Raw genomic sequence first — 15,725 nt, forward strand, 5'->3', positions numbered from 1 at the left:
CTGGAGAGGAACAGGTAGGCTGCCACGAACAATAAGCCTGGGTGTCTGTGATGACTGGAGACACACTTTTCACGCCATTTCGCCCGGTGGGTGGTGCTGTAGATTTCAGCGCGCATACGGGTGCACACCATATACAGTCATTGGTGCACACATTGATCGAGAACGAGCCAAGCACTTGCTCAAGTCTGGATGATAGAATCTACTCAACACACCGCTAAGCCATAGAGTACTGGTTGGCTAAGCCTGACTACAGTAATGGCTGTTATTCTGTTTCATTAGGGAGCCACAAAGATTAAGTAAACAATTGTAATCACTGAATTCATGTTATGTTTGCTGTTTCATGCAGCCACAGAATTGAAAGAAGCTAAACAAATGATTTTGTATTTGAATTTCGCATTGTTTTAAGTAGAGAGATATCATTCACACAAAGTAATGAGACTGGGTATGTGAGTATTCCTCCAGGATAAAAAGGTAAAGTTGACCTCATGTTAGGCCCTCAAACAAATAAATAAGACCAAGGACATACAAAATCCATCAGATTAACCGGTTTTAATTAAGCCAGCATCGCTGATACCAAATTCATTATTGTTAAGAAAAGGGAAAAAAATCACATTGGGAGAGATAGAGAGACATGCTCACACACATAGAGCTAATGCAGCTATTTCTACTACTGTACAACTCACACACGTATCATGCATATCAATGTATTTATACATGATCATTGATTGTACTGACCTGAAGTATTGGTTGGCTTTTTTTTGTAGTTCACATCAGTCACTGAAAAGGGAGGGGTAAAGGCTAGACTCAGTAGTTCTGATCTTGTTCATATAAACGCAAATAATTCATCTCATTGATTGAGAGTATACAGGTATTATTGCATGTTGACTAACCATCACAGTGAAATTAGATTCAATCTAGTCCTATTTTTAATCATGCCTTGCTGCACTTCCCTGGATCTCTCAACTTGCACCTTGCACTTCTAGCTAGCTAGATCACATGTTGTGTATTTTTGTTCCACTGGTAGAGGGATTGCATTGTCCGTATAGACTACCACCCCATTAAGAATAGTCTCAGTTCAGTGCTGGTTTCAGTTCAGGAGCTGGGCTCACTGTGGATTGATGTGTATCAAAAGACAGCATTTTGCACCCAAACGCTGTTTGACATAGAGCTATTTTAGTGTGGAGCCTGATCTGGGTTATCAGTGCCTGACCTGGGAGCTCTGAGTGCTGTGTTTCTGTAGAGGTCAGTGGTTAGGTGAGGGCCACACTTCACATTCACTACCCTGATGCCTGTCAGGGGCGGGAGGTAGCCTAGCGGTTAACAAGCTGACTATGTTAAAAATCTGTGTCCTTGAGCAAGGCACTAAACCCTAATTGCTCTTGTAAATTGTTCTGGATAAGAGTGCCTGCTAAATTAGTAAATTGTCAAATGTCAAATTGTTTTGGGGGAATTGTTGGGGAAGCTACTCTGAAAATATAGTTGACCAAGCTACCAATTACTTCACACTGGAAGAAGTTGAGCTACACTAAAGCTACCTTTTAATAAAATATCGTTTACTACATTAAAAACAACTTTGTGATAAATTATCAAGTCTGAAATGTCATAGACTACACATTGCAATAATAGATCACTCTGGGGTCAGATGTTAACATAATATTGTCACGCCTTGGTCATTGTATCTTGTGTTTTTGTTATATGTTTGGGTAGGCCAGGGTGTGACATGGGTTTATATGTTGACAGGGAGAGTATCGGTATGGAATCGAGAAGGAAAGCATTGCTATACAGAGCGAAAACCGATACTCTCCCTGTTAATCGTGAAGAGCAGTTGCAATGGGAGAGACTGCATCATTTGGAGATTTGGACATGGGAGGAGGAATTAGACGGTCAAGGACCCTGGGAGCAGCCGGGAGAATATCGCCGTCCCAAGGAAGAAATAGAGGCAGCTAAAGCGGAGAGGCGCATGTATGAGGAGGCAGCATGGCGACGCGGTTGGAAACCGGAAAGTCACCCCCCCAAAAATATTGGGGGGGGGCTAAAAGGGAGAATAGTTATGCCAGGTAGGAAACCTGCGCATACTCCCTGTGCTCACCGTTGGGCTAGAGAGACCGGGCAGGCACCGTGTTATGCTATGGAGCGCACGGTGTTTCCAGTGCGGGTGCAGAGCCAGCTGCGACACATACCAGCCCTTCCTATTTGCCGGGCTAGAGTGGGCATCGAGCCAGGTAAGCTTGGGCAGGCTAGGTGCTCAAGAGCTCTAGTGCGCCTGCACGGTCCGGTCTATCCAGAGCCACCTCTACACACCAGTCCTCCGGTAGCAGCTCCCCGCACTAGGCTTCTTGTGCGTTTCCTCGCGCCAGTACCACCAGTTCCAGCACCACGCACCAGGCCTCCAGTGCGCCTCGCCTGTTCAGCACAGCCAGTGCTTTTCTCCCCTCCTGTGCTATCGGAGTCTCCAGCCTGTTTAGCGCAGCCAGAGCTTTTCTCCTCTCCTGCGCTGCCGGAGTCTCCTGTCTGTCCAGTGCCACCAGTGCTCCCAGTCGGCCCAGCGCGTCCAGTGCGCATCGCCTGTTCAGCACAGCCAGTGCTTTTCTCCCCTCCTGTGCTATCGGAGTCTCCAGCCTGTTTAGCGCAGCCAGAGCCTTTCTCCTCTCCGGCGCTGCCGGAGTCTCCTGTCTGTCCAGCGCCACCAGTGCTACCAGTCGGCCCAGCGCGTCCAGTGCGCCTCGCCTGTTCAGCGCAGCCAGAGCTTTTCTCCTCTCCTGCACTGTTGGAGTCTCCCGCCTGTTCAGCTCAGCCAGAGCCTTTCTCCTCTCCTGCGCTGCCGGAGTCTCCTGTCTGCCCAGCGCCGCCAGTCGGCCCAGCGTCACCAGTCTGCCAGGATCCACCAGAAGTGCCAGTCTGCCAGGATCCGCCAGAAGTGCCAGTCTGCCAAGATTTTCTAGATCCGCCAGACAACCTTAATCATCCAGGTCCACCAGCCAGCCAGGATTTACCGGAGCCTACTACCTGCCTGAGCTTCCTCTCAGTACTGAGCTTCCTCTCAGTACTAGGCTCCCTCTCTGTACTGGGCTCCCTCTCAGTACCGAGCTTCCTCTCAGTACTGAGCTTCCTCTCAGTACTGAGCTCCCTCTCAGTACTGGGCTCCCTCTCAGTACCGGGCTTCCCCTCAGTACCGGGCTTCCCCTCAGTACCGGGCTGCTTCGGTCCCGGGCTGCCCCTCTATCCCGGGCTGCCCCTCTGTCCCGGGCTGCCCCTCTGTTCCGAGCTGCCCCGCTGTCCTGAGATGCCCCTCTATCCTGAGTTGCCCCTCTATCCCGAGTTGCCCCTCTGTCCCGAGTTGCCCCTCTGTCCCGAGCTACCCCTCTGTCCCGAGCTGCCCCTCTGTCCCGAGCTGCCCCTCGGTCCCGAGCTGCCCCTCGGTCCCGAGCTTTTATTATCCTAGGACGCGAAGGGGAGGAACTAGGACATTTATGGAGTGGGGTCCACGTCCCGAGCCAGAACCGCCACCATGGACAGACGCCCACCCGGACCCTCCCTATGCTCTTGAGGTGCGTCCCGGAGTCCGCACCTTAGGGGGGGGGGGTTCTGTCACGCCTTGGTCATTGTATCTTGTGTTTTTGTTATATGTTTGGGTAGGCCAGGGTGTGACATGGGTTTATATGTTGTATTTCGTATTGGGGTTGTATTAATTGGGGGTGTGTCTAGTTAGGCTTGGCTGCCTGAGGCGATTCCTAATTGGAGTCAGCTGATTCTCGTTGTCTCGGATTGGGAACCGTATTTAGGCAGCCTGAGTGCGCGTTGTATTTCGGGGTGATTGTACCTGTCTCTGTGTTAGTCACCAGATAGGCTGTAATTAGTTTCACTCGTTTGTTGTTTTTGTATTTTCAGTTATTTCATGTACCGCATATTCTTCATTAAAAGTCATGAGTAACCTACACGCTGCATTTCGGTCTGACTCTCTTCAAACAACAGACGAAGTTCATTACAAATATAATATGTTAACATAACACAAAAAGTGACAATTCGGCAGGTCTGAGTATGAAAGAAAATATTTCACCCGTATTTTATTTTCATTTAACAAAAGAAGTGTAGTTCAAGTAGTTAGCTTAACTGCTAAATGTCAAAAAAGTAATTTACTGAAAACTACCAAGATTTGAATTTAGTTCAACTACCACCAAGATATGACAATATGTAGTTGAACTATATGTAGTTCAAAACTCCCCAACACTGCTTCCTTCTCTACTGCTTACAGTCAACACATTGGAGCTAGATCAAAACATTCAGAAATGTATGAGATAGTACTCAACATAGAATTTCTTGTTTTTTATTCATTTTACATTATTTTGCCAAAGGTTTCGCCAAAGGCAGAAATCTCCAACGAATGGTTACGTAGTGGTTACACGGTGCTTGTATCTTGGTGTGTGCTGCTGGGTGACAGAGAGACACCTGTTTGGGCTCCGCTCTGGCAGTGACAGGGACATAGGGGGGTTTGACATGCTTCATGGAGATGACAGCTCAGACAGCCTGGATGTTAATCTGTTCAAACTGTTCAATGTGTAATTACATTTCCAGGACAGTGCTCTCCGCACCTAGGGAGATGGGCACCCAAATTGGTCCTGGGTGTAGGCAGAGTTTATAACAAGAGTGGTGGGCCTACAGCACCCAACCGCCAGTCAGTCTTCCTGCGTGTGATGAGTGGGCTCCAGGCGGCCTAGGCCACACAAACCACTTAATGACCCCAAAATAAAAATACTCTCCAATTTGACTCCTCTCTCGTCCTCATCTCAATCTCCCATTGGCCTCAATTTATGATGCTGTAGGACTCTGCAGACTGGCGAGGATCGCTGGAGAGTCACTCCTCATGATAGCTAACACAGCTAACACCGCTAGCACAGCTAATACAGCTAGCACACCTAGCACAGCTAATACAGCTAGCACAGCTAACACATCCAGATGTGAGCCGCAGCATCAGCAGTACCAGCAGTTTTTGGATGTGGAAAGATTAATGTGTGCATAAGCACAGAGAGGCAATCACCGCTAGTGATGATTTTCCATGATAAAGGACAGGGACACACATGAGCTATGATGCAGTGTAGGGTACATGTGAGAGGCTCGGTATCAGGGAAGTGGATGATGAATGATGACCCTACAGTGTAGATCTGTCACACTCATGCCACTTCTGTTCCCAGTTAATGCCAGTGAAGGGTGAAGGTTTAAAGGCTTAAGAAATTCAACCCCCCAATGATGTGATCAATCTGAGAGCCAAACCTTACAGCAGCATCAGCAATGTACTGTAGGCCTATATGTGGTTTGGTCTACTATGTTTTTTGAACAGTTGCTCAGTTTCTCCATCTACATGTTGTAACTAAATTCCCTCACAGGTAAGCTGGCTGGAGGATTAACTTTCAGGCATGCAAGCTGTTGCAATGAGTTTGGACTATAAAACAGTGAATCTGCCTAGATACAACACCATTGTGCATCATGCAATGAAATCAATAACAGGTCTCTATGTTTACAGGTCTCAGTGAAATATGACTTCAAAGAACACAGTCTTCTCTTCCTTGTGTGAGTCTTCATGTGATCCAGTGTTGAGCTTGAAGAAGAGGGAAGGAACCTCTTTAATCACCTTGTCTTAACAGAAGCACAGAGACTGTTGCAGCCTGCCTGCTTTGGTGGAGTACAGAGCTCCCCCTCTGAGTTCAGACGCTTAACAAATAGATTACAGACATGAGACACAGCCACTGAATAAGACAATCTGAATTGGAGAAAAAGAAGAAAGATGACCAATGTAAGGCAGAGAATGAGGATGTATTTGCCTGAGGAAAAGCTGAAAGTAGGCTGGCAACAGATGTGCAGGGCAGTAAAGTGTAATTGAAATGCCAGCAGCGATGGTCTTATCTCCACGGTACAGGAGCCTGCTGCCAGTCTGAACATCAGTTAAATGTCATTTTACCTAAGTCTGAATCAGCCTGCCACAATCCCTGCTCCTGTGATGGCAAGGAGGGAGGGGGAAGAGGGGGGGGTGTTGTAATAGGATTTCAGTAGCACACAGTTCACTTCCACCACCTGGACTTAGTTGGTAATTTGATATGGTCCATCAATAGGATTCATTTACTGCATGGTGATATTATTATCATTATTTATATATTTATTATTCTCTCCACATACCTATTTCTTCCCCTGATTCTAATCAGGGTTCCTGGTGGAGGAGGGGGGTCCCAGTGCATTTCCTGGGAGACTAGGACATATATACCTCAGTCAGCCATGAATGAGGGTTTTAAAGCCAAGCTGGCCCCATGGTAGCCTGCCAGTTTCAGCATGATCATCTGCTAGGCCACCGTTTCACCACGCTATCTGTAGACAGACATGTCTTTTCATCTCTACTTTATAGTGTGTTGTGCTATCATGTATTGAAGCTCACTTTCTTATCTCTACTCTGACATAATAATCAGTCATTATATACGATTGAAGAGTGGTGTGTTGGCATCGCGTTCCTCTATTTCCCTCTCAGTGCTCACCTTCTGATATTTCTACCTTTTCATATCATCCCCTTTTTCTTGTTCTTGAATTCTTCTAATGGAATGTTCATGTTTGTCTTTCAGAGGGTGATTTTCAACATTGTCAACTTTAGCAAGACCAAGAGCCTGTATAGAGATGGCATGTCTCCAGTGGTGAAGTCCACCAGCCGGCCTAAATGGTACGTTCACGGTTTTCAAAATAAAACATTTAAACTGCACATTTTGGACATGACATGCGATACACGGACCTTCATGATGAAAGCTAAACCCACACATTAACTGAGGTTTTACTTTAAACCTGAAACCTTCATGTTTATGATGATAGGAAAACCTACATGTAGTCAACCTCAGGCCATAACAGATCGATCCAGCAAAGCTTGTCCAAACTGTCAGAATCAGAGTCATCTAACAGGTGCATAAAGGGGCTGTTTGATCTCACTCAAACACGTCTTTACCAACGCAGTAGGTAGTGGTTGAGGGCAGATTTCTAGATTCTAACTTTTTCCAAAGTACCACTAGCTTGTTTATTATTTAGTTGTGCTAGAATTGGTCTGCTACAACCTGTTCAACCTGTACCTCTAGTTTTCCAGACATTAAAAATAGTGTTTGAAGTTGTGAGATTGGATACGTTGCTAAAGATGTTCCGTTGCCATGGCAGCGATGCCCTGGTAGTTAGAGGGACAGTGACAGGGATGTTGATTAGAGAATTAGACATGAGGCAAGAGCAGTTACATACAGTACATAACGCTTTGTCGTAGACTTGGACCTACATTGGCTGTTTTTTTAGAGGGAGGATCAGCTTCATATTGCGGAAAGAATGTTGCTTCCAATGTAATTGTCTACATCATTTCCAATCCCCCATATTCTTTGGGTAAATATATATATATCCATACACGCATGCATACATATACACATATATACATACACATACCTATATAGACATAATATTTTTTTTAAGAATATACCTTTATTATTATTCCCCGCAAACCCTACCGCCGATCCCACAATTGGAGTAAACTAATAAACACTTCTGCTTTTACCTTCAATTTATACATCTTATACACATTTTACAGACACGGTCTACTTTACAATAGTTCTCTCTTGTTTGTTCTTAGTCCTTCCTCTATTTCTGATGTCCATCCAGTTTGATTTCTATTTGTAACTGTGCTATTTCACAAAAGTTCCGAACCTATATACATTTTACAGATCCCGTATGCTTTAAATGGTTTATCTTGTTATTAGTCCCACCCTTCAGCTCCATTAAACCCCTCCCATCTATCTCTCAACATCATCCATTTCGGATTTCTATTTCCCATATATTTTTCCAACTCTGCTGTGATGCTTCACAAAATAATTGAACCTTCCTATTCTCATAGATTCTACAGATTGTAAATTAAAAATAAACATTTTTGCTAAAATAATTATTATATTATGGATTGATTGACTATGGCTTTTCAAATCACCCAGTATTGCTGTCTGTAGTGTTAGTTCTAGGCAAATGTTGCAATTCTTCAGCCATTCCTGGACCTGTACCAAAAACGAGCTACATATGGACAATACCAAAATAAATGATCTAATGACTCTGCCTCCTCACAGCAGAATCTGCAGAGGTGGGAAGATTATATCCCCCATATATATATATAACATTCTATTAGTTGCAAGAATTTTGTATAGTAATTTATATTGAAAAATGTCAAGATCTCGAAAATCTCTTGCCAACTATTTAGGCCCTTTAAATGAAATTGGTATATGTTTTTATTTATCACACCTTTCTTTAACCATTTATGTTCTTTAATACAGGGCCGACATACAATTTCCTTACTTTTTTCCCCTTCTACTTGCCTCTTCCATTTTTGTGGTAATGCTGCAATTAATTGGTTGTAATTTTAGATAGAACAGACATTTCCATATGTCTGTGTTAGCAGCATGTGTGACATAACTCCACCAGTCCTATTTATGATATCATTCACTAAAATTATACCTTTTTAAAAAACGTCTTCGATAAATACAGTTTTTTTTTAAAATCAATTAGTATATTTGAATTTAACCACAATATTTGCTGTACTATTTGTTCTGTCCTTTCAGGTGGATTAAACTGAAATTGCAACCAACTTTCTAAGGTTTATTTAAAAAAATAAAGATATTTTGGAGAGTATTTCCTTTTCAAACAACCGAAGGTGAGCAGGTGTAATCTGAATAAAGGGGAAAAGGCCCTTCCTGAATATAGGATGAGACATTTGTACCAATTGACTAGAGAACCAGTTTGGATTTAAGTATAACTTTTGTATGACTGATGCCTTTAGTGAGAGGTCTAATGCTTTAACATTTAATCATTTCTGCCCACCAAATTCATATTCATTATATAAAAAGGCCCTTTTCATTTTATCTGGCTTGCCGTTCCAAATAAAATTTAATATTTTTTGTTCATATAATTTAAAAAGCAGGTCACGGTGTGTAGGCAAAGCCATAAGCAAATAGGTGAACTGTGATATAACTAAGGAGTTAATCAGGGTGATTTTTCCACAAATAGACAGGTATTTTCCTTTCCATGGTAGCAAGATCTTATCTATTTTTGCTAACTTTCTATAAAAATTTATTGGAGTGAGATCATTTCTTTCTTTTGGGATTTGTATACCGAGTATGTCCACATCTCCGTCAGGCCATTTAATTGGTAAACTACATGGTAATGTAAAATGTGCATTTTTTTGGTGATCCCATACATAATATGGTACATTTATCATAATTTGGTTTTAATCCAGAGAGGATAGCAAAAGTATCTAGATCCTCTAAGAGGCCGTGGAGAGACTCCAATTGTGGTTTTAAAATAAAACATGAATCATCAGCGTACAATGACACCTTAGTTTTTAAGCCACGGAGTTCTAATCCCTTAATATTATTGTTTGATCTAATCTTTGCAGCTAACATTTCAATGGCAATAATAAATAGATATGCCGATAGTGGACAACCTTGTTTTACTCCTCTAAACAGTTTAAAACTTTCTGAGATGTAGCCATTATTTATTATTTTACTATACATAACGTTAACCCATTTTATAAGAGATACCCCAAAATTGAAATATTCTAGGCATTTATATATAAACTCCAGTCGTACTTTATCTAAAGCCTTTTCAAAATCAGCTATGAAAACCAGGCCCGGTGTCCCCGATATTTCATAGTGTTCTATTGTTTCCAGTACTTGTCTTATATTATCTCCAATGTATCGTCCATGTAAAAAACCTGTCTGATTAGGATGAATAATATCTGACAATACTTTTTGAATTCTATGTGCCAAGCATTTTGCTAGGATTTTTGCATCACGACACTGAAGTGTAAGAGGTCTCCACCACTTGGGTCCTGTTTCAGTAATAATGATATCAAACCTTCTTGTTGCATATCTGATAATCTACCATTTATATAGGAGTGGTTAAAACAAGCCAATAATGGTCCTTTGAGTATACCAAAAAAAGTTTTGTATACTTCCACTGGTATGCCATCCAGCCCTGGAGTTTCCCCATCGTTAAAGGCCCCAATTGCCTCAAGCAGTTCCTCCTCAGTAATTTGGCCTACACATGAGTCTTTCTGTACAGATATTAATTTTACATTATTATTAGGAAACAAATCCATACAATTAGTTTCAGTTAGTGGAGATGGAGGATACTGAAATGAAAACATATTCTTAAAGTACTTTACTTCCTCTTTCAAAATATAATTTGGTGACTCATGCGTGACTCCATCATTTGTAACAAGTTTTAATACATTTTTTTCTATATTGAAGATAATAATAATTTGGTGAATTTTCCCCCATATTCCATCCAGTTCGCTTTATTATTATAATATATTACACTTGATCTTTCTTGAATAAGTTCCTCCATTTCTTTTTGTTTTTCCTCTAACTTATTCTGTGCCTCTATAGTACCGTTTTTATTGCTATCTAACTGTACTGTTAGTCCTTCAACTTCCTTTGTTAATATGGACTCTTTTGATCTAAATTGCTTTTGTTTTATAGATGAGTACTGAATTGCATTGCCTCTAAAGGCACATTTAAAAGTGTCCCATATAGTAAGGGGATCTGCTGTACCTATGTTATGTCTGAAAAAGTAACTTATAAATTATTCTGTCCTAGTTCTAAACAATTTATCATCTAGTAGACTTTGATTCAATTTCCAATTTCCCACATGGAAATTCTGTAAGATTAATATACAGTGCCTTGCGAAAGTATTCGGCCCCCTTGAACTTTGCCACATTTCAGGCTTCAAACATAAAGATATAAAACTGTATTTTTTGTGAAGAATCAACAACAAGTGGGACACAATCATGAAGTAGAACGACATTTATTGGATATTTCAAACTTTTTTAACAAATCAAAAACGGAAAAATTGGGCGTACAAAATTATTCAGCCCCTTTACTTTCAGTGCAGCAAACTCTCTCCAGAAGTTCAGTGAGGATCTCTGAATGATCCAATGTTGACCTAAATGACTAATGATGATAAATACAATCCACCTGTGTGTAATCAAGTCTCCGTATAAATGCACCTGCACTGTGATAGTCTCAGAGGTCCGTTAAAAGCGCAGAGAGCATCATGAAGAACAAGGAACACACCAGGCAGGTCCGAGATACTGTTGTGAAGAAGTTTAAAGCCGGATTTGGATACAAAAATATTTCCCAAGCTTTAAACATTCCAAGGAGCACTGTGCAAGCGATAATATTGAAAATGGAAGTATCAGACCACTGCAAATCTACCAAGACCTGGCCGTCCCTCTAAACTTTCAGCTCATACAAGGAGAAGACTGATCAGAGATGCAGCCAAGAGGCCCATGATCACTCTGGATGAACTGCAGAGATCTACAGCTGAGGTGGGACACTCTGTCCATAGGACAACAATCAGTCGTATATTGCACAAATCTGGCCTTTATGGAAGAGTGGCAAGAAGAAAGCCATTTCTTAAATATATCCATAAAAAGTGTCGTTTAAAGTTTGCCACAAGCCACCTGGGAGACACACCAAACATGTGGAAGAAGGTGCTCTGGTCAGATGAAATTAAAATTGAACTTTTTGGCAACAATGCAAAACGTTATGTTTGGCGTAAAAGCAACACAGTTCATCACCCTGAACACACCATCCCCACTGTCAAACATGGTGGTGGCAGCATCATGGTTTGGGCCTGCTTTCCTTCAGCAGGGACAGGGAAGATGGTTAAAATTGATGGGAAGATGGATGGAGCCAAATACAGGACCATTCTGGAAGAAAACCTGATGGAGTCTGCAAAAGACCTGAGACTGGGACGGAGATTTGTCTTCCAACAAGACAATGATCCAAATCATAAAACAAAATCTACAATGGAATGGTTAAAAAATAAACATATCCAGGTGTTAGAATGGCCAAGTCAATGTCCAGACCTGAATCCAATCGAGAATCTGGAAAGAACTGAAAACTGCTGTTCACAAATGCTCTCCAGCCAACCTCACTGAGCTCGAGCTGTTTTGCAAGGAGGAATGGGAAAAAAATTCAGTCTCTCGATGTGCAAAACTGATAGAGACATACCCCAAGCGACTTACAGCTGTAATCGCAGAAAAAGGTGGCGCTACAAAGTATTAACTTAAGGGGGCTGAATAATTTTGCACGCCCAATTTTTCAGTTTTGGATTTGTTAAAAAGGTTTGAAATATCCAATAAATGTCGTTCCACTTCATGATTGTGTCCCACTTGTTGTTGATTCTTCACAAAGAAATACAGTTTTATATCTTTATGTTTGAAGCCTGAAATGTGGCAAAAGGTCACAAAGTTCAAGGGGGCCGAATACTTTCGCAAGGCACTGTATATGCCAATTATGTGATGATCCGACCGCATTCTGTCCCCTATCAACACTTTTTAAACTTTTGGTGCCAGAGAGAATGGTATAAGAGAGTAGTCAAGGCGACTAGCTTAATTAAGCCTCCGCCACGTATATCTCACTAGGTCAGGGTATTTAAGTCTCCATATATCCACTAATTACAATATATCCATGACATTCATGATTTCGTTATGTGCCTGAGAGTGAAAGTTTGTGGTGTGATTTCCTTTCCGGTCCATAGAGGTATTTAAGACCATATTAAAATCTCCCACCATAATAATAGAGTCTAGAGTTGATAAATTATTATATATATTTTCAAAGAAGCTTGGATCATCATTATTCGGACCGTATAGGTTAATAAGCCCAATAACATATTGTTATTGTCCAATAACATATTTTAAATAATCCATCTACGCTGAGGATCTGTTTGGACAATTTGCACATTTGGATCAAAATTATTGTTAATTCAAACCATCACCCCTTTTGAATTTCTTTGCCCGTGGGAGAAGTATATTTCCCCCCCCCCCCAGTTATTTTTCCACAAAACTTCATCTAAAACTGCTCAATGGGTTTACTGTAAACAATAGATATTATATTCCTTCACTTTTAGCCAGGTAAATACTGATTGTCTTTTCTTATTATCTGCTAGGCCATTACAATTGTAAGTGGCTCTACATATTTCATCATCTATCATAATGAGACACAACTTTCAGTTATTTTCATCAAAATATATGTTTGTAAATGTTCCATTAAAAAGTAACATGATGATGGAGTGTCTATATAGCTGTACCATGATCTTTGCATTTCTACTAAGTAAACCTCCAATTGGTCCCTACTATTCCACTTGCTAAAAGCCCTCCTCATCCTGAGTTGGGTTGTCATCCCAATGCCCTGCAGACCACCTTCGACCCCCTGTATCCCATAACCCATAACCGACTGGGATCCATCCTTTGAAAAGAGCACACAGTGCCATTTACCGAATTGAAGTAGATTAACTGCCAAATGCATTTCCATCGTCCTCACCTCAATTTGTATTATATATAGCTGTGGATCATCCTCTATTGTCCCTAACATCTTTTACTCCTTCGCAACAGTTGTTGGATACATACATACACCCACACACACTCAACCAATTGCACCACCCCAGAGCCCAACTCAAGAAAAGTATTGATTTACAAATGCACTTGCAGCTGCATGAGAAGGCCTGCAAGACCGCACCAAAAATTGGCAAAAATGTAGAGATTTTATTTACCATTGTCACATCCTAGATGATAGAGGTCAAATGTACACCTTTTCCCTGAAACACCCACAATACGGTTACCAATATTGGTGACCATATTCCCAAGCATCCCATGCAGTTCGACTTGATTCTGTGCCACTAGGGTCACAATAATATACCCCCTCTCTGAATGTCCAAGTGTGACCCCCTCCCCATGGGTTACTGCATCTTGTGTTGCCAGTACTGCCACTGCCTGGGTGGGGGCACCCCACCGGAATCCCCACCGGCTAAGTACAAGGTCATCAAGGTTCTCATTAGCAGCTTTGAGAATTTCTTTGTATATTATGCTCTCCCTTTAGGGGGCTTTGGCTTTGCAGGACCAACCCTGCCAAGCAGGCTCAGAATCTTGACGGGGCAGTGCTGCTCTTGGTCTCTGACCATCATTTGGCTGCATACAGACCGCTTACAGCAGGCCCATAAAACAGTTAGGGACTTCTCCTTAGTATGTGGGTCATTCAGGTGGGTGTCTAGGGTATGGGGTCATGGACTGTACCATTAAAATAGGATCATAAATAAATCATTAGATATAATTTATTTTTAAAATGTAGTTCCCCATGATAGGACAATAACAAATCAAATGTATCATCTATTTTAAAACTGTTCCACCATGATAGGACAATAAATAAATAAGACATATAATTAATTAGAAAAGTATATCCATAATCTGAACAACATTGAAAGCCCTCTCATACCCCGGCCCACAGCAATACATTGGCTCTGGGATATGCAACCATTTCATTACTCACTCACTCTACTTTCCAAACCTAACAAATAAAAATAAACACACACCACACCATCTACACATACTGTGCTTTCTGTTTACTTAGTTTTTATCTTCACTATGTTGAATTAGTGCTTGTGTGTTCAATTAGTTATATGTGAAGATATATAGAAAAGCTATATTTTTTATTGTATTGTAACAATCCATAACCGGGATAGAATTGTATTTATTTTCCTCATCTATGAGAACTTTGCAATTTTTAAAATAACCATGGAGTAGTCTTTGAGTCTCTGAACAACTGGTTATCAATATATAGTTTATCAACGACAAGAGCTACTCGTTTCGCTTTTAATCTATTTTCTTTGAATATTGGATACAGAACTTTGCGCCATTCTCCAGTGTCCTTCGGAAACTGATCATTCGTGCCAATTTTGGTCCCAGCAAGTCTTTTACCTACATGGGCTTAATGTTCTCATGTAACTGAAAACCTGTCCTCTGTGTCACACTGTTCTGTGTCAAACATAAAGCCCCTTCACAGCTAGCTCAACTAAAATGTTTGTTGTCATTCAACGAGAGACAAATCGTTTTCATGAACAAAAAATAATATTGAAGAAACACTGAACCAAACATCTTGGTTAGATGTAAAATTGTGGGACTAAAATTTCCTCGGCTAAAATGTCAACATTTATGTTCGATTTCTTTCTTTCTTATCTTAGATTCATTTTGACTATTTTGAGGACAAACATTACTATTGCCAATTTCTTCTCATTTTTCAAGCAAAGGTCTTTTAAGGGAGTATGCGAGCGCACTCGTTCGGTTCACCTAGCCGAGTTCGAACCAAAGCATGTGGAAGGCTTAAGACTGATGCATTAGAATTCCAAAATGGATGTGTCTGGGCCCATTTGCATGTGAACCGTTGGGTGCTTATGTGATGGCTGTCGGAGGTAATAGTCGGAGACTGATGGATGCAGAGGTGGGGCGGGAGGGTGTCGTGGGGCTGGCCGCTGTCTGCCAGACACACCGAGGCACGGGGCGTGCCCGTTCAACAGGAGCCTTGACATCTGTCATAAGGCGATCAAGGGCAGCCATTGAAACACCAGGCATCTGCCACAGGAAGCTGTCGACGTCTGCCAACCCCTGGTCACAGGCTAATGGGGAGAGACAATGAGAATGAGATGCCAGAGAGCAACAATAAACTACTTTGCATCTCACAGCCAGATTCACACTTTTTACATGCCATGTTACCATAGGGCTGTTCTGACTCTTTGAGCTCCACTTTCTCTCAATGTGTTCCGTTCAATGTCTTTGTGTGCAAATTTGTTTTATCTTGATCTGGTGGGAAACTTTATGGGAAAATGTAAAAATAAAATAAATTTTA

The 15,725-nt window shown here is 41.6% G+C and overlaps 1 protein-coding gene across 2 annotated transcripts in view; it reads left to right on the forward strand.

The window, feature by feature from the left end:
• Positions 1–15,725, forward strand: part of agbl4 (AGBL carboxypeptidase 4) — a 430,345-nt gene that overhangs the window by 162,887 nt on the left and 251,733 nt on the right. For both annotated transcript variants that reach the window (XM_046300835.1, XM_046300836.1), the window contains one exon: positions 6,603–6,697. In XM_046300835.1, coding sequence (XP_046156791.1) covers positions 6,603–6,697 — 95 coding nt within the window. The remainder of the gene's footprint in view (positions 1–6,602; positions 6,698–15,725) is intronic.

This window comes from Oncorhynchus gorbuscha, linkage group LG15 (assembly GCF_021184085.1).
Source record: "Oncorhynchus gorbuscha isolate QuinsamMale2020 ecotype Even-year linkage group LG15, OgorEven_v1.0, whole genome shotgun sequence".
NCBI classification, from domain to species: domain Eukaryota; kingdom Metazoa; phylum Chordata; class Actinopteri; order Salmoniformes; family Salmonidae; genus Oncorhynchus; species Oncorhynchus gorbuscha.